At 40.6% G+C, this 18,479-nt stretch overlaps 1 protein-coding gene across 9 annotated transcripts in view; it reads right to left on the minus strand.

The window, feature by feature from the left end:
• Nucleotides 1-18,479, minus strand: part of DOCK3 (dedicator of cytokinesis 3) — a 203,581-nt gene that overhangs the window by 9,519 nt on the left and 175,583 nt on the right. For 5 of the 9 annotated variants that reach the window (XM_057407679.1, XM_057407678.1, XM_057407677.1 and 2 more), the window contains 12 exons: nt 17,144-17,230; nt 15,390-15,494; nt 11,692-11,833; nt 10,268-10,434; nt 9,639-9,725; nt 9,000-9,179; nt 7,975-8,058; nt 6,631-6,747; nt 5,385-5,506; nt 3,781-3,916; nt 3,154-3,235; nt 1,064-1,216 (listed from right to left, as the gene is read on the minus strand). In XM_057407679.1, coding sequence (XP_057263662.1) covers nt 1,064-1,216; nt 3,154-3,235; nt 3,781-3,916; nt 5,385-5,506; nt 6,631-6,747; nt 7,975-8,058; nt 9,000-9,179; nt 9,639-9,725; nt 10,268-10,434; nt 11,692-11,833; nt 15,390-15,494; nt 17,144-17,230 — 1,462 coding nt within the window. The remainder of the gene's footprint in view (nt 1-1,063; nt 1,217-3,153; nt 3,236-3,780; nt 3,917-5,384; nt 5,507-6,630; nt 6,748-7,974; nt 8,059-8,999; nt 9,180-9,638; nt 9,726-10,267; nt 10,435-11,691; nt 11,834-15,389; nt 15,495-17,143; nt 17,231-18,479) is intronic. The other 4 variants (XM_057407682.1, XM_057407684.1, XM_057407681.1 and 1 more) reach the window with 1 other exon arrangement.

Genomic DNA, 18,479 nt, shown 5'->3' on the forward strand with positions numbered 1-18,479 from the left:
GCTTTAAGAGGCGAGTCATCTAGTGTCAAGTGGGAAGTGCTTTTAGAGCAACTGGAGGAGTCCCAGCCATATTTTAAATGAAGTTACTGAAAACCCCCATACCAATTCCTAGCTCTTGCCAGGCTGCTTTGTATTACAATTTCTGCTTAACAAACATGAGCTTATGCAATCTTTTAACTGCAGTAAGGTTAGAGCACTGCCTTATGAGTCACCTCAAATGAAGCCAAACCAAACTCTGAATTTCTTATTGATTCTCCATTCAAAACCTTTGTTGCTTTCTTAACAGGGAAGAAGTTTGTTCATCTGAAACAGTAACTAGTAATGCCTTTATCATTAGCACGGTTAGAAAGTTCTTACTGTATTCTGATTACAATTCTGTTTAAGAATTTTGCTCTAACTTGTGCGCATTACAACAAATGTAAGGTTTGCTGCTTTAATCTGCTGTTCAGTGATATCAAGTCATTAATCTGCTGTCTGGATAAGTATCCTTTAAAAATTTTGGATTAATGGCTTTATTATTTTCTTTGGACTGGCCAAATCATTTGCTGTGTTGCTGTTTTAAACATCAGTGAAAGGGTCATGTTTTGGAAATGAAGAATTGGAAGTATGATTTAAATATCTGCTGGATTCTTATTACAAACAGCCATGGCTTCCTTTGGTGACTTATAGAACTAATCTGTATTATAAAGATACCCTCAGAATAGTGCTAGTAGCCGAGCTCCAGAAAGGACTCTGTAGTTAAACAGAGAAGGTGGTATAAATATCTGGATAAAAGGATAGTCGGGTTTCATCTCTAATGTTTGAATCAATGAGAGAAGCATTTAAGCACCTGACAAAAAACCTAGAAACCCTACTTAACCATGCTCAAGTTAAAGCCACAGGTGACAAAGATGCCAAGTCAGTAAATTTAGGTGGCCTGTACAAAATGAATCATTGGGCCTTCGTATACTTCCCATGTGAAATGTGGTTTAGCTGCAGCATCGTGACTATCGTAGCTTTGTTGGCAGTCTCAGCAGAAAGGCCAAGGATTGGATGGGTCATGGTGACTGAACTATCCTCTCACCTCTAGAGGTGGTCCCTCCAGGACAGAGATGAGGCACATTGGTGGGGGCAGCGTGGGGAAACTTGCACGGCTGCCGCCCATGCTGTATCTGCTCTGTGGGTAAATAGAGGGCTTCAGCCTCCAGTGGTGTCAATCCAGCACCTTTCACCAGCACTAAATTAAAAAGAATATAAATAAATACCAAAAAAAAGGAAAAAAAAAAAAAGAAAAAGAAAAAAGAAAGGATAGAGGTGCATTGACAGAGCTGCACATGTAAGGTTTCTGAAGTACCTTGCTCCAGCCTATGATACTGGTCTCTCATTTTCACAACCATTAAATTCACCCAATTGAAAAACAAAACAAAAGGAAAAATCACCAAGGAGAAAAACAAAGCTCTGTTACCACAGTGGAACTTAGGTGTAAGGGTTTTATCTTGTTACAGACAACTCCATTCCAGACAGTGGTGTTGTAATAACCACAGTAGTAAACTCGCACAGTGTGAAACACAGCATCTGGGACTTTACTGGACATGAAATCCCACTGTCAGTGGGTAACGTCTGAATGCTGTGCTCACCTAACTTAAAAGTGAACAAAACGAGCAGAGAAGAAATGTCGTATCATAGGCTAGCAAAACAAGTTAGTAAGAGTGAAGAATAAAATAGATACATATATTGAACTAGTTTTAAAAATCATTACTTCTCTTATTGCTTTCTCTTTGTGGTCATTTACAGTGTCTAGTTCTCATCTCTGGGAGGTGCTGTTGGCTCATTCATCAGCACTATACCCTTTGTAGCGTTCAGCATTGTTTTCTAAGCAAGAACAAAGAATACAGTGAAGAGGGAAGCTGGTGATGCTGTGAGGTCGTCAAGCTCAGAAAGGCTGTCACAGCCTGTCACTGTGAGCACCAAACCCCTAAAGATTCAGACCTCACATGCCAGCTGAGGCACATCCATTTAAGGACATCTTCCTGACATGACAGCCCTGTACTCAGTCCCCTTTTCCCTTTCCTGTTTGTGCCAGTTTCATCTGGTTACTTCACTATATGAATTGCCATCATTTTCCTTCTAGCCCTTGGTAATTTGTGAAGCTATTTGCCTCTACCTGAGGATGTCCACTTCTCACCTTCATACTCCATCTGAGCCATAAATTAAATCGCTTTGATGCATTTGTGTGGTAACAACAGCCAGTCAATTAAGATTTCAGTGTAAGATTGAGCTGGCCTGAGAGAAAGGGCCCTTCTCTGTATTCTCTGTCCATAAGGAGACATACAGTTCTCCTGCATGGAAAAAACGGGTAAGATTTATATATCAGCCTATATCTCTGTCTATATCCTGGATACCTTCCTCAGATGCCTGTGGAAAGTGGTGAGAAATTTGCGAACCTGCAGTTGAGAATCGGAAATGAGAGGAAACAAAACTTGAACGGAAGTTACCAAAGTCAGGCAGGTGCACAGAATGGTTTTGCTTCAGCTCTGAGCCTTGGGAAGAAAATGATGAGCAGTATCAAGCCCAGCTACTGTAACAGCAGAACCATTATGAGTACCCCTGGAGTCTGTTTTTGCATTTTTCCTTTCTTCAAGAATTTCCCAGCGGGGAAGCCCTTCTTTAATGGCAGTAGTTAAAATTCCTATCTTTCAACATTCATTGTATACCTATGCTTTTGTATACACATATTTCTGGCTAAACTGTCTCAAGTTCTATTTTGTGCCATAATTTCATTAAATGCAGAAAATGATTTTTTTTTTTTCCTTTGTGTTCATGATCTCTCTCTTTCTTTTAATTACTGTACCAAAGACTATTCTTATTTTCCTCCTGACTGCCTGCACAGTGCTGTGGCGGAACAATGGAAATCATTATGAAATTTGACTGCCTGAAACCAGCATGTATTAAAGATACATTCCAAAATACTGCTGAAAAAAAATAATAAATCATTAAATCCATTTCTGGAGAATGAAAAGCAATTTTTAAGAAACAGTTTTTGAAGAGGCATTTACAGCTCCGAAAGAGAAACAGCAGTGTATCTCAGTGTAGGTGGTCTTTGGCTGGCGTTGCCAAGTTCAGGGAATGCCTGCAGAGACACTTAACCCTTCACTTGGACCCATCCGTTCTTACCTCGAGCACTGGAAGGGGCAGAGTTGATCATCTGGGACGGTGCCGAGTGAGTGGAGCTCAGGCTTGAGGTGGAAGGGCTAGCCTGGGATGGGGACAAAACAGAGTCGTTGGTGACTGAGCTTTGGTACCTGGAGTTAAGGTAAACAAGCTGCAGGAGGCAGAGGAATCATCGAGAGAGGACTGAGTGGATCAGTGCATTAGATATTTACCTGCCTCCGATCACTCAGTGCATCCTCTGTCTAGGAAACAGCTTTGGTGCAGGCCACCGATTAGCACTCAGGACTATGGGACTTATTTCACCCTCCCACAAACCAAGAGGAATCCTAACTGCATAAGAACAGGTCAGATAAATAACATGCCAACTAAAATCTCACTTTCTGAGGGCAACAGTATGATCTTGGACCACCAGATCTGCATAGTGTTTCCCCCCAAAGCAAACGTAACTGAGTTATTGTGTTACCTTTTTTGACCAATGTTAGATTCTACCTGTTCAGCCCTTTGAAAAAAACATCACAGGGCAGATCCAATGTATGTGTGTAGGTGAAGTGTACTCCTCCTAACCATAACCCTCCAGAGCATGTTCTGTGTCGTCTCTGACAGCCGCTGCTGCCTGTGCTGGAGCTGTACCTGCATGTGGTACATGTCTTCAGCAGTCTCCCCCACAGAGCTGTCTGTTAGGATAACCAGGTTTCCTGTCTCACTGGAGGTGTGGGATGACAGAGAGGATGACGAGTGTCGGACTGAACCAAGCAAGTTCAGTGGGCTGGAACAAAACCAGAGACAGAACAAAGGCCTATTTTTTGAACCTGTGTTTTACAAGCTGTAAGTACCTACAGTTACCTGATGCTTTAGGTCACCTCTAGGTGTCAGATGCTTTTAAAAATCAGGCCAAGTAAGCTTAAACAAATCCGTAAATGTGAAGTAAGTGATGATAAGGTCATATGTAAGACAACATAGGATGCAGAATTTGGAATAAAAGCCACCCATCATGATGCTGGGTGCATATTTGTTTATAAGAGAGCTTTCTGAAAGCACTCTCATTTTTAATGCTGATGCATGATGAGTGGGAGCAGCTTCAAAAACACATGCCAAAGGAAGCCAAACACAAGACACACAGGTCAAAATACAGTTTTCCTTCTTGCATCTGCTGGGCCTCAGCAAGTTGAAGGCAACTCTGTAGCTGACAGTAAATTAATACAGCCCAGCTGGTGTGCAGGCTGCACCCTCATCTCACTCAGGAAATCAAATTTTCTTTGTCACCACACACACAAATACATATTGTGTACACTAGAGAATCTCCCTTGTTTGCCCTGAGAACTGAAAAAGGCTTTACAGAGTGAGGAATTTTGGAGAAGAAAATTTCAGAGACAGCTGTCAGCTGCCAAGTCACTAAAGGGTAAGAGCTACTCAATTTTAATAGCAAAAAGAATGACACCATCCTGGATGGTGTCAAGACCAAGCTTCCACAGCTTTTCATGCCAGGCTTTGAAACAAGCTAAGCCATGGAAGACCACCAAGAGAAATCCAACCTGAAGTACAATTAAAGTTGTATAGCTTCAGTGACATTCCCATCACTGTTTGTCATACTGGCATGGATAGGAACAACTCCAAATAATCAGTTTTGGCTGGATACAAAACCACTGTTTTGCCCTGAAAATCCCAATTTTTATCCTCCATCATGATCTCAGTTTTCATAGATGGTATTCAGTTTGAATAAGCATACACGTTTTCAGATGTTTCTGTGAAGGCTGAGCCATTCTGTGGCATTCTATGCAAAACATCTCAGCAGCCTTTCTTATATTTGGGTTCTGATTTGATCAGAATTACAAAGAACAACGATAGGAACATTCTTTGATCCTTAAAAATGGGCACATATTGAGCTGGGTTCTAAATCAAGCAATAAAATACTCTTTTTGTAAGGACCTATTTATTTGATGTTCGCTTAAGAGAAGGTGGAACCTCCAAAGTCAGATTGAATCTGAAGGTCTGAGTAGCAGATGTCTGTTTCTGCTTCTATAGTAAGTGATGGAGTAGCATTTACTGCAAATTGGATTTCTCAACTTTTTTATTCCACTCCTCAAACTTTAATAATTAGCACTGAATGAAGACACAAGGAACTTCTGCCAAAACTCATTCTCCTCTTGCAGTACTGTTACAGCCAGTTCTCGGATCCTTGAGTCTTAACAGCGTGCAGAGATCCTGGATATTTCAGTCAAAGAAAACCAAGGTACCTGTGTCGATGCACCAGCTTTATGCTCTCTGGGCTCATAGGGCCGTGTGAAACCAGAACATTGCTGCGTGGTGTACTAGTGCCAGAACAGGCCGGACTCAGCTTATCCAAACCTGGTAACTCCTACAAAGGAAACATACTTTAGCTAAGTTGGTCATGGAAAATTACGAGTTTTCTTCTCAGAGAAGTCCTTACCTGTTTCCATGTCCTTATTTCCACAGGATAAAGAGCTGTAGTGCTTTAAAACCCCATTCTGTTTATTTCCAATAACCCTTTCTAGCCACTGCTTCAGGAATTAAGGAGAAAAATAGAGGCATAATGTGGCCAAAATTATAGCCACCTGCATTTTCCAAAACAAAGGAATGTGCACTCAACAATACAGATCATGCCCAAACTCTCAAGAAAGGTAGTGAACAAAAACTGTCATCTGTGACCTCTGCAGATCTTATCTGCTTTGAAAGAGAAAGGCCACACTGTAAAATTCTGGTGCTGTTATTTCTGGCCCTCCTTACACAGTGTTCACTTCTAAAAGTGGAGGAGAAAGCCTTCAAGTTAGAAGCTGTCGTGGAAAATACATTGAAAGTAAAGTGCTAACAGACATATTTAAGATAATTCTTTCACATTATAGAAAGATACCCTTTAGTTTGATTGTGATAATGGTCAAGATTGCATCTAGGTATTCCTAAAGATTTCACTGTACCAAGAAGAGGAGAATGCGCTGCAGATGTCTGAGACCCATCTGGGAAAGATGTCTCGAGTATAGTTGTCTCAGAATACTTAAGTACAGCAGAGCACACATAGAAGGAAAGGTACCATTCTTGGAGGAATTCCAACAGGAATTTCTGTTGCTGTCTACACAAAAACACTTCTGGAGGGCCTAATCCATGTCATGCTTCTCCAAACTGCAGCAGCTCTTTCAAAGAGCTCAACATCTAACACTTTCTTTTAATCTTTTTTCCTCTGCTTTACATCATTTTCTGCTGTGTAAGGCAGTAATTTAAACCCAAGCTTTACAATTGTTCTGTGGCACAATCAAGGTCACACAAACATTTCAAATTCTAGATTAAATGAAAGGCTAAATTAACATACAGACTAGGTACAGACTTCCTTCTTGCACAAAAATCAAGAATTCTTTTGATAATCTGGCAATCCAGTAGATTCAGCAATGCTGACTCAAGCCCAGTTCTACTCTGAACTTTACTGCCACTAACAGACATTAAATCATAACTCTGAGTATGTCAGCTTACGTGGTACAGACTGGATCGCATCATCTGGAACTGGTCTATGAGTTTCTTATGCAGGGGACGCATTTCTGGGTGTACAAATTTCTCATGGACTGCCAGACCCACTCCTAAGACATGTACCTGGTAAAAAGAAAACATCACATCACAAACCCAAATAACTTGCGTCTAAGAGCCTGTCCTGCAGCTCTGTCAGTGTGCAAGGGAGTACTGTAAAATATGCCACAGTTCATTTACAAGGCTGCTGGTAATGAAGCAAGCCTAAGGAGGCCTGGCAAGTTCACAGTACTTCAGCAAGTACTTTGTGAGACAAGCACATTTATGTCATGTTGGATTACGTTAAGAGAGAACTGTAAGAAATTACCAGCTTGATTCTCTCCTCTGGAGTGAACTGCATTACATCCTCACACAGAGGAAATTCCTTCCACCCAGTGTCAGAGAAGGGGTCAAAGTTGCCAACAGAGACTTCTAAAAGGAGTTTCTGATACTCAAGCAGAACAGCAGCAGTGACAATGCACAGTCACTCTTTCTGTTGCTCATTATCTATTTTCAAAGGTCACTTTTTCGGAGGTTAAACATACAATTCTAGTGGTTGAATGAGATTATATAAGCTCTCAGATGAAAGAAAATAGCAATGATAGTAGGCTGAAGATGTATATAATTCCCTACATGATCCAAAATCTGTACAAACAATAACTAATTAATCTTCAAACATCCTCTTGAGGACTGAAGGGAGATAAGCATTATCTTTATTTTACAGATGGGAAATCTGAAATGCAGTTAGGTGATTTGTTGCAGAAACAGGCCAGGCAGCTCTGTTCAGACTTGGACACACTGTTTAATGGGGTATATCTTGCCACACTGTCAGTTATGAGGGATGTGATTTTCTGATTTCGCTCCCATCACAGCATCCAGCTAGCTTTATCTATCAAGATAGGTCACAAACACACTAAAGAAAAATAAAACTGCAGAGCATATAAACGGGCATTAAGCCTCCCTAAGCAACTCTGCCAGTTTAAGCACAAGCCTGACCTGTTCTGTCTCTGGTATTTATTGGGAAGACATAACTCAAAATGCCAAAAATGAACAGCAAGCTTGGAATGTAGCAAGATTCATACTGGATAATAAACGGAGACAGCAAAATTAATGTACTTCAAGCTGAGCTTCACCTCACATCCCATAAGGTGAATGGCTTATTCATAAACTCCTTGGCTATCTTCCCCATTTTTTAGATCTCCTGTATCAAAATTGTTTGCTTCTGAATGAATCAGTTGGATCTGATATGTCTAGACTGACTGCTGATGAACCCAAACACTGTGGTGATGTTCTTTTGCATCTGAAAACCAGTACCTGCTCCTGCATGAGTTCCTTGAGCTGTGTGATCTTCTCTGCATCTCCAGGGTGCTTTGTGATATAATCTTTATCGAAAAAAGCCTGTAGGAAAAGGGAAAAAAGCCTTCTGCTTACTGGAAGATAATTCATTGTAATTTGGTGTCAAGGATGAGAGGAAAAGGAAAACTAAATACATTAAGCTAACAGCAGCAGCTCATTTTTATAGCTTTCAGCACTCCGGGATCTGGGTAAAACTGCAGTATGGTTTTAGCAACCAAGATGAAGATCTGACCAGGTTTCTCCATGTGACAGTGATAAGCAATAACCCTGAGCCTTGTATTATCCAGTTATTTGAATTTTATATAGTTTCCTTCACAGAACTGTCTAAAGATACAGGAATTGAGTGGCTACTAATGTAAGGCGTGGAGAGCATTCTCTTCACAGCTCTGTAGGGAAGATGTGTCCCACACCCCTGGACCACTGCTGCCATTTTGCAGTATTTCACCCTAGACTTACCTGTTGCAATGCAGAGTTTAAGTAACAGTTTGCCAAAGATGATGCCCACTAACATACTGCATGTAAGATCATTTTAGGGTTACAGTGAGTCTGAAATTAGCCAAAGATAAGGGCTGAGTCACACAAATTGGTGGGTTTTCCTGATTACAGGCCCAATCAGTCTCAATTACCATAAGTCCCATTACATGCTTGTATTGCAAAATAAATGTATAATGTAAGCAGTACAAACAACCTGTTTCACTCTTTCCTGCCAAGTGAGGATTTTCAGCTAAGCCAGGTTTCATTCTTGAGAAACTCCACTGTCAACTGCACCTACTGTAATGCAATATTCCAGCTCCATCTCTGGATCCTCCTGTTGACATGTGGCTATGCACTGATGCAGAATGATCAAATAGGGGTTTTGACCTCATATTTAGATCATGTAGGTGAAAATTCCTTATCTTCTTAAATCATACTCTCTTTGAAACAGAAGTGGAAATAAAATTGACAAAAGGTGATAGTAAATATGGAAGCAGAGCCTGGCTTACCTCCTGGTACCGTGCAATTCCCCCATTAACTGCTGCATCAATCACTCCATTCAGACACATACTGAGAAGATTAATGTTACCATGCATTTGTTTATGCTGGTACTGGCTTATCAGTGTTCTCAGCTCCTGGTTTTTGTTCTCAACCACTTGAATGGCATTTTCCAAAGGACTTACTTCAACCTCAAAGGCAATAAAATATAGTTTATTCCATGGACACTTCACTGAGATTTATTATCTTCTTGTAATGAAATGATACTCTGGGATTGTTCAGTGATCTCTCTTAGTTTTTACTGCTTTGTACAAAATAAGCTACATAATAAACTTCACTGTTGGCAATGCTGTGTTTCAGGTCACCGAATTGTGACAGCTTCTTTCTGTATTCTGAAGACATGGCAATGGTGCAATTATTGCATCTTTTTGGCACTGTCTCCATTATACTGTGACATTCCCTCACATGATTCCCCTGGTTATGTTCAGCAATTTTTTAGACTAAATGGTAGAAAAAGGACATACTTAATCATTGGTAAACTTCATCATTTTAAACTGCAAGATTTCAGCCATAGGAGTTTTAAGCTGCCTATCCCATGTTCTCAGTAACTCATCATTTCAAACCCCAATCACAGGAACTATGAATGTTACCAGCTCTCTTCTCTCCACTTCAAACCAACGAGAAATCCCAGGCAAGCTGTGAGTTAAGGTCAGAGTGGTTCGTTCAATCCACAAGCTCTGCAAAGAGTAATTGAGGGTGTGAGGTACCAGGTGAATCACAATCACATCATCTGTACTCTTACTAGAGGTGCTAAGTAGGTAAAGTTCAGACAAGAATACATCAACCTCCTGAGCAGTAACTCATTTTGCAGAATGTCACGTTGAAAGTCACTTGGAACAACAACCCCAGAATTCAGTATGCTCTAAAGCAACACATTCAAGATCTCCATTCATTTTTAAAGGTCGGTCAAGGGAACCAAGATGACATTGTGGGCATAGATATGGCAGTAAGAAAAAACAATCCAGCCAAACGAGAAAGCCCCATCCTTGCTTGAAAATGCATTCCTCCTGCCACTACAACAACTCACCTTTAAACTAAATGCTTTTATCAGGTCAGGTGTGTAACCTTTAGATGCAACAGCTACTTGTTATTTGAGTTACTACAGCATCTCGGGCCATCAAATCAGGGTTACTTGAAAGGCTGTATCAGCATAAAATAACAAGACAGTATTTGCCTTGAAGAGATAAACACTTAAACACTGCTTATTCACTACTTCTACCTTAAATTCATTCTCCTTGTCCTTTGGGCCTTTGTGGAAGGGCCTGTCATAACGGAATTTCCGGATGTTGTTGACTCGGTAAAAGCTCTTTATGCGATCAGGGACACGGTCCATTTGCAACACATCTATATTGTCTGGGATGGGAGTCACTGCATAGATCTGTAGATCTGTAAATTAGGTAGTCAAAGAAAGCCACAGGACATCAAACAGAAAAGCTATCCCTGCTGTGGGAACAAAAAGGATGGTGAATTCAGTAAGTCATGCTCCTCTGCATTTTCCAATACTCTTCTTTTGCAAGTGATCCAACAGAATGCTAGAGTAGAGTCCTAGGAGAGTCTAGAGAGTTATAGTACCTCACAGCCAGATTAGCCAAAGAGGACAATGACTGAGGATGCAGAGAGTATGTAGTAAGACATCCAAAATACCTAAAGCAGGGAAAATACCCAGTTCCTATCAGTTTTATTAGAGCTAGGTGCCTCATTTGTGCAGAAACTTCAGTCAATGCACTTAAGTATCTAAATAATATTTCTGTTTGACAGATTTCACCGTAGATACTTCAGCTTTGTCTACAAACCAAAGGTGTCCTAATTCCATCAATTTACAGCACAGTTTAATTGAGCCACTTTAACCTCAGTGTTACAGAGAAGCTCTCTGCAAGCATAAACAAACCAACCGAAGTACAAATACAATACCCCACTGTCTATGAAAGTACCAGCGTCATACAGCAAAGAGTGAAAAGCATGTGTTACAAAAGACAAGTGGGAAACAGCAGCCTATTTCAGGAGAGTTCACTTGATGACAATTTCCTGATGGTTAAAGGCCTGTGCAGTATCTTTGCTGCTGTCACACAAGCCAAAAAGCAGCGTCCTCATGACTGAAATCTCCACAAATCTCTGCAGACACATTAAATGTTATATGGTTCAGTCATTAAATGTATATAGAATTGTACTGGTTGCATCAAATCACAGTGCAGATTACCAGTGAGAGGAAATGAGATTCAAAGCCTTAGGTATGAAATGGTTCAGCAGTTTAAAGGAAAAGGGCGACTGCAAATATAATAATACTGATGTGAAAAATAAAACACAGTGGAAAATAACACTTTGGAAGGACTATCCATTCCCAACAAAATATTCTCCACGAGAAGATACCAAGAATACTTTTAAGGACACAAAACACACATTATGGCAATGCTGACGGAAAGCTAACACAAGGATGTGACTAAGCAGACATGACCATTCTTTTCAAAAGCACATAACACAATGAGCCAGTTAATGTCTGCTATAGACAGGGGTGTGGGTTTGTCTATAGGACATGGTTTTGTACCTAAGGCACTGAGGAACTGAGGTGTCCAGGTTGATGACCTTCTCAGTACCACCCTTCTCTGTGAACACCACAGCTGCTCTACTTGTATCATTGAAGGATACACTGGGCATCACACTGCAGTATCGAATCATCCGGGTGGTTTGGGTGCTGCATTGCAATGGCTTGTGGGAACTCGCTTAGCATCCTCTGCTGGAAGGCTTCCAGCCTCTCATAGTCGTGGCCCCGACAAACATACTCCTTGTTCTGCAAGAAGGACAAGCATAAATTAGTCTCCTTAAAAGTAAGTTAAATTCTGTTGGCTTTTATCTCACTTTAAATTTTGCTGCTTCAAACCCAAAGACAAATGACGGTGTCAATATGCTAATGTGAGAATAAAATGTGCATTTAACACAGCTGATACAGCAATAATTCCTTCCTTTTCCTTTACAATGCATTTCATCAAGAAGTGATGAATAAGTAGGCTGTTCCAGCGACCTCTCAGCAGGAAGATGCCTCTGGTCCATACACACACAGCATTCAGTCCTATTGTCTTTTCCTATTTGCTTTTCAGACAACTGAAAAGGGATGCTTTTTAAAATGGACTATACTGAAACATATCAATCAAAACTTAATACCAAGTCACCAGCTCACTGCTCTATGCTGGGAAAGCTGCTGTCAAATACAATTTACACCAGAGATGGATAAACGTCCTCAGCATTCCATAGAACAGTGGGAGATAGATACGTTTACCAATTTATCAGTTATACGTAGAGAGGAGTCGTAACAAACTGTTCATAAAAATCACTGCTTCATCACTGCTGTATTGTCACAGCCATACAGTCCTCCTCTGATCATGCTGAACAATCCATCCTCAGGAACTCCCCTGTCTGTACTGGAGTAATACGGAAAAGCTTTACCAAGAATTCTCACTAAAAGCCCTAAAAGCACTTCCCTCTTGATGAACAAAACTTTGTTTCTGCTAGTAATGGAAAGCTTTCACTTAGATATGCCTCGCGAGGCATTAAACCGCTTGTGGAGAGTTCCTCGATGCTTTTTGAGCCATCTCAAACTTTGAACAGCAACACACAGGATTTCTAAAGTCCTCAGTGTCATAAAGTCTGTCCTAAAGTGTCTTTAACCCTAGTTTTAACTCTCAAACCTGTAGCAGTAACTAGAAGTACAGGAAGAATTTTCACCTTCATAAACCAAAGAAGAGTTCCTCCCCTTCCATTTCCTGCATGTGGAAGCTACAGTATATGCAATCATGTTTTGTTAATTGCTCTGGAAAAGGGTTCTGGCCGAGCAGTTCTTGATCTTGTAGCAAAATCAAAGAGAAAGCAGCAAAACCCCATCATGAAACACAGCCAAGGAGTGTAGTTATCTTTGGCTTTGCATTTCAACTTTATGGAGCAGATCTCATGTTCCAGCTGTGACATATGTCACTTTGTATGCATCACTCACAGCAACCAACGAACTGGGAGACAAATGGCATGATGAATCCTGGCAGTTCAGTCTGTAATGCTCAAACACTGCAGCCATTATTAAATTTGGAGTGAGTCCATATTTGAAGGTGAATCTCTTCATGGCGTTGCATTCTCTATTTTAGCTTTTGATTGCAGCAATCCAGAAAACTGTAAGCCTATAAATAATGTTATTGTGATTCTAAAAATAATGCCCTGAAAACACCTCAAAGCTAAATTTAATAGACTTGCCAACACAAGATCTCAGAACGTGGCTTGTCAGGTCTTACTTGAACTTCTGGTAGGTGGAAGACATGGACAGTTTTAATTTACTTATGTAGGAAGGCTAGAAATAGATGCAGAATCCATAGAAACATGAACAATGGCATTTCTAGACAAAGGGTTCTTACAGATTTAGAAAGAAGTTATGTTCTGTCTTAAGCCATACAGCAATAGACAAAAAATGAGAAAAGAACATGGAGTTATTTGATCATTTTAAATCACTCCCATATCCATTTGAAAATTTTAAATCCATGTAAATCTTTTTCTTCTCTAGAATAGCTGCTTCCAATCTCTTTACAGTGTGATCCATGCTGATGTGATTGCTAATGGGCTTAGGCTGTGCTTTGCAATGTGTGCGCTGTATGGATCATTAGAGAGAGAAAGGAGGAGGATGACTTTTAATGAGATTGCTACATTAGTAATCTGCTATCAGAAGTACTGCTACCAAATATAATTGCAGAATTAACAAGGATTATAATTATGTACGCTCATGTTCACTGTTAATGTCTCCAGCCTAGTACCCATGTTGTTAGACTGTTCCACAGAGGGCTGCGCCCTGGAAACTTGTGTGGTGTGGGGCACCTCAGCCATGCAAGGGTGCAAGAGAAAACTTCCACAACATCGTAAGAGAAGTTAGATTCACTGATATTACTTCCAATGTAGGAATGCTTATGTACCATAACGACTTTGTTGTCATTCATTTTATGAAACATCTGTTGTTAGATATGAAAAAGAAATTGTCAGTTTTCTTCCCTGTGAGAGTGGTGAGGCACTGGCTCAGGCTTTCCAGAGAAGTTATGGCTGCCCCATCCCTGGCAGTGTTCAAGGCCAGATTGGACAGGGCTTGGAGCAACCTGGTCTCGTGGAAGGTGTCCCTGCCCACGGCAGGGGTTGGAACTGGATGAGCTTTAAGGTCCCTTCCAATCCAAACCATTCTAGGATTCTATGATTGTATGGAGGTCATCAAAGGGCTGCTACTGCCCAGTACTGTAACAGCTGTCACTTCTTCAGATTCCTCTGCAGGTATGTTTCACAAACCCATTTAGGCTGCTACATTATGGCACTCTTCACCCTTGAATAACATGAAGCCACTTCTTTATCCATTGGTGTTTTCACCTTGGTTAATTCCAACTTGCCTTTATTTCCCCTGCCCATGCTTCCATTTAAAGACTGTAATTAAACACCAATGTTTAAGTTCTAGTTAAAAAAAAATAATCCCAAAACCCCAAACCAACCAACCCCAAATCAGAGGGAAATTTAAAGAGTACAGTTTTCAAAATGGTACAGTTTGGCTTTTTGTGGCTTCTTACTGTGTAACTCGAGTGGTGCCATCTCCTGACAAGCTACTTGTTTAGAGAGAACACAAAACATGCACCTCCAGTCCTTGAAAGCATGCTCTAAGTTAGCTTGGCCTGTCAAGCTAGATGGCATTTACCATCAATTTGTAGACGGCTCTTGCAGCAGTTGTCAGATTATATTCCTTCCTTGCTCTGAGCTAACAACAAGGCATGGGATGAGCAACTGTCCATTTTGATTCCTCGTTAGAAAAAGAAGATAACTGCCCTTCTAAAATGGACTGCAGACCCAGCTGATGTTGTTTGCACCAGCAGACAATAAGCTCAAAGTGAGAACATGGCCAGAGAAGATTCTAGGCTTTTGCTGAAAGAGGCAATTTTTGCTTGCAGACAGTGTAAGAGAGTCATCACTCTGGTATTAGAATCATTCTGTCGTGTGAGACTTTTTAAAGCCTGATAATTTGAGATGATGAAAATTAGTTGAGTAATGACCCAGCATTGCTGCAGTACAGCGTTTTGCTTAATATAGAGGCAGTTTGTGCTGCATCTGCAGGTCGTCAAAAATACACACAGGCATGACTCAAACTTCTGCTCTCCATTCCCAAGAACATTTCCAATGGACCCCATCCTTCAGTTCAGCCAGAAAGCTGTTTCTACTTGTGCAGGCAGAGAAAAAACATAAGCTGGGTAGCAGACACCGTATCTCCACAGCGAAAGTACACAGCCTTTAACTGCTGCTCTGAGCCTGGCTGCTTTGTCAGATTTTGCATAAGCCTGGCTTACCCGCAGGAAAAATGGGAATTTCCGACCATAAAAGCCAACTCTGAAAAACTCGGGTTCTAAGCGCTGCTGCTCCATGATATTATCGTAATAGGTGGCTTCCATTTTCTGTGGAGAACAAAAATAGCTGCTATCAGACCCTTAAACATTAGCATCTCAGGACACACTGAGACATCACATTACCCTTTTGCTCCCACTATTTGTATGAAAAGACCAGAATTCTGTTAAAAGCTACTAATGAAACAGTCTCTGTTCATGGTGGAACAGACTATGGGATCCTCATACTCATTCTGCACTTCTGGAGATGACATATGAAAATCATCTTCTTGTATCCCATTTTAAATTAAACAGGTCTTGCATGTAATCTTCTTAGCACTGCAGAATTAATGGCAGAGCTGAGATTAAGATCTATGTTGCCTAGCTCACAGTGTCCTATTCTTTCCTACAGCTCAAAATCTATACCACTGCCTGGGAAATTACATCAAGTCAATTGGGTTCGCCTTAATTGAGTTGAGGCGCATGAAAAAGACTGAAACAAAATTAAATCTTCTACAGCTCTGTGCACCAGTAGGTTTAACATGGAAGAAAAAGGGGTTTTGAAAAAGTAAAAGGACTTTTCTCTAGTTCCAATTATTAGCTTTGTGGCACTGTGCTAGCATTTATATCCAGAGTGGGATTTCAAGACCCCTTGCCAAACTGAATCTCAGTTGAAAGGCTCACAGGAATTTCATTATAGCAAAAAGATAGCTTTTTGAAGGGAAGCAGCAGTTTGACATCATTGCTTCCACTGCAGGGAACCCTAACAGCAGCTCTGAGTTCCAACATTGTATCAAGGTTTTGTTCTTGGTTCCCACACCTCTCCGTTCTAAAATGGAGAAAATCCCCAAATCACTGCAGGAAAAGTGAAGGGATGTGTTGAATGATGTGAGTGGCACAGAGAAGAACTCTAAAGAGTGGGGAGAAATTCTAGTTGGTTCAAGGCAACGCAGATTTAGGAAACCTGAACAGAAAACCAGTCCCACACAGGTGAGTGAAAGGATGAGGTGAACTGGTTCTACTGATCAGCTGAGATGCTCTTCATCTGCCAGCTGATTAGATCCAAATAATAATGAGGCAGCAGCAAGAACAGCTGATTTACTGATGTTTTAGGAAAGAAAGTCTTTGATTCACAACTGGACTAAGCCTTTATCCTGCTCATCATTCATGATTACGGTATCTCCTGTACAACAAGATGTTCTACATGTCTACAATAAAGAAGTGTACATCCAGGATGGTCACCTAAACGCTCTTGAGGGTCACTCTGAGGAAAACAGGTTCTTCAGAAGTGCAGTTCATGAGTCCTCATTAGACAGGTATATTTGGATAAGAATAAATTTGACTTTTAAAGAGAATGTAAACCACTGTGTATAAGAATACATCCACACAGCCTAAATCTTCAATTTGGATACATGCATGCTACCCCAGGGGACAAAAGCAGAATGAAATATTTTAACATTCATAAAGCTTTTAAGTAACAACCTGAACTTTTGACTTGCACGATGCTGCAAATGTGCCCTGATTTCATCATGTGCTTGGTTTTACTGGTTCTTGTAAATTGCTAAGAACACCAGAAATGTTTGCCTTCATTCTCTCTTGTTCCTCTCATGTCAAGGGAGACACAAGCTGTCTGTCATACTTTTGGAATTAAAATGAAATATGTGTTTCCAGGCCATTTGAGCAGGAGGTTGGACTAGACGAGACAAACTGCTGCTACTTACTCGAATCCAGCTGAGGCTCTGATAATCATAGAGGCTTTCGTACTGGATGGCCAGTTCTCTGCACAGCGGGATTCCAAACTCCCAGCTCTGTGAAACCAAAGCAGATCACACTCACAGCAAACAGACTGTTACTGCCAGCGCAGCTGAGAGGAATATGGAAGCTCAATTTTGGGAATTCATCTGGTATGAAATGCCAGGGATTAGATGTGAAAATGCAGTGTGATGAAACGGTTTCCATTAAGTATCAGATTAATTCCTTCTTCAAGATGGTAACGGAGGCATATGTTCCATTGAAATCACACACACATACTGCTTGCTTTTGACAGTTCATTCATGAGACTGGGAACTTAATGCAGAGAAAGATAATATACCCCTTTAACCTACCCCCAATATCCTTTGATTTCTGCACTAAAACTCCCTGGAGCAGAGCTGGGGCTCCCCAGCAAAATGCTCCCCTACTTACAGGGCTGCTGCTTCTTACTGAAAGCACAAAACTGTCAAGCAATGGGAAACACTCAAATAGACGGACAGAACACCCTCAGAACTGCAGTTATTACTGCTCTGAGTGAATACCCGTATTTAGAACTGAAAGCAAAAAATCTTCCAGTCTGCATACAATAAATCCTCCCTAGCATACCATACACATTACCCTCAGAGGTAAGGCAGAGAGAGACTGAGTTTGGGCACCTCACTCTGAAAGACTCCTGTTACATCACTTAGCTTCTTAAAGCGCTCATTCTACACCTTGATCTGAAATCTCTCCATCTCTTTATCTTGCAGACAGGAAGCCTCTAGGGGGCACTGACTGCTTGTTACCACACTTACATAAAGGAACCCCAAGGTCTCAGTTGAACCTCTACTGGATTAACTTTTATGCATTACTGGGCTAACTTGCCTGTTGTTTTAATGGGGACTCTGTTGCAGTGAAAACAAAATTAATGTGTGAGTTAGACTATCACCTAAGGTTTTAGGAATATTTGTAGCAATATTGTAAATTATTGGTAACAGCAATTAACAGTAATTATGTAAAATATTAGCACTCAATATGGAAATACTTTTCCTGGTTACATGTATCTGCATTTAAAAACGAATCTCTACACTGTCTGTTTTAGTGTATTAAGTACTTTACAAAACTTCACACATATTTGTAGTGTTTGGCCTCTCATCCTTAACATCAGGAAAGCTTTTTATCTCTGCATAGCAAAACTACCACATGTAGTATTGTAGCAAAACGGCAAATACTACTACATGTAGGCAAATAGCAAATAGCTATTTGCTGAACAGCAAAACTACTACATGTAGGAACTTTTTTATTAAAACAAGGGATTTAGTAAGA

The sequence above is a fragment of the Pezoporus wallicus genome, unplaced genomic scaffold (assembly GCF_028554395.1).
Source record: "Pezoporus wallicus isolate ANWC-B61680 ecotype Strahan unplaced genomic scaffold, APGP_CSIRO_Pwel_v1 contig_3568, whole genome shotgun sequence".
NCBI classification, from domain to species: domain Eukaryota; kingdom Metazoa; phylum Chordata; class Aves; order Psittaciformes; family Psittacidae; genus Pezoporus; species Pezoporus wallicus.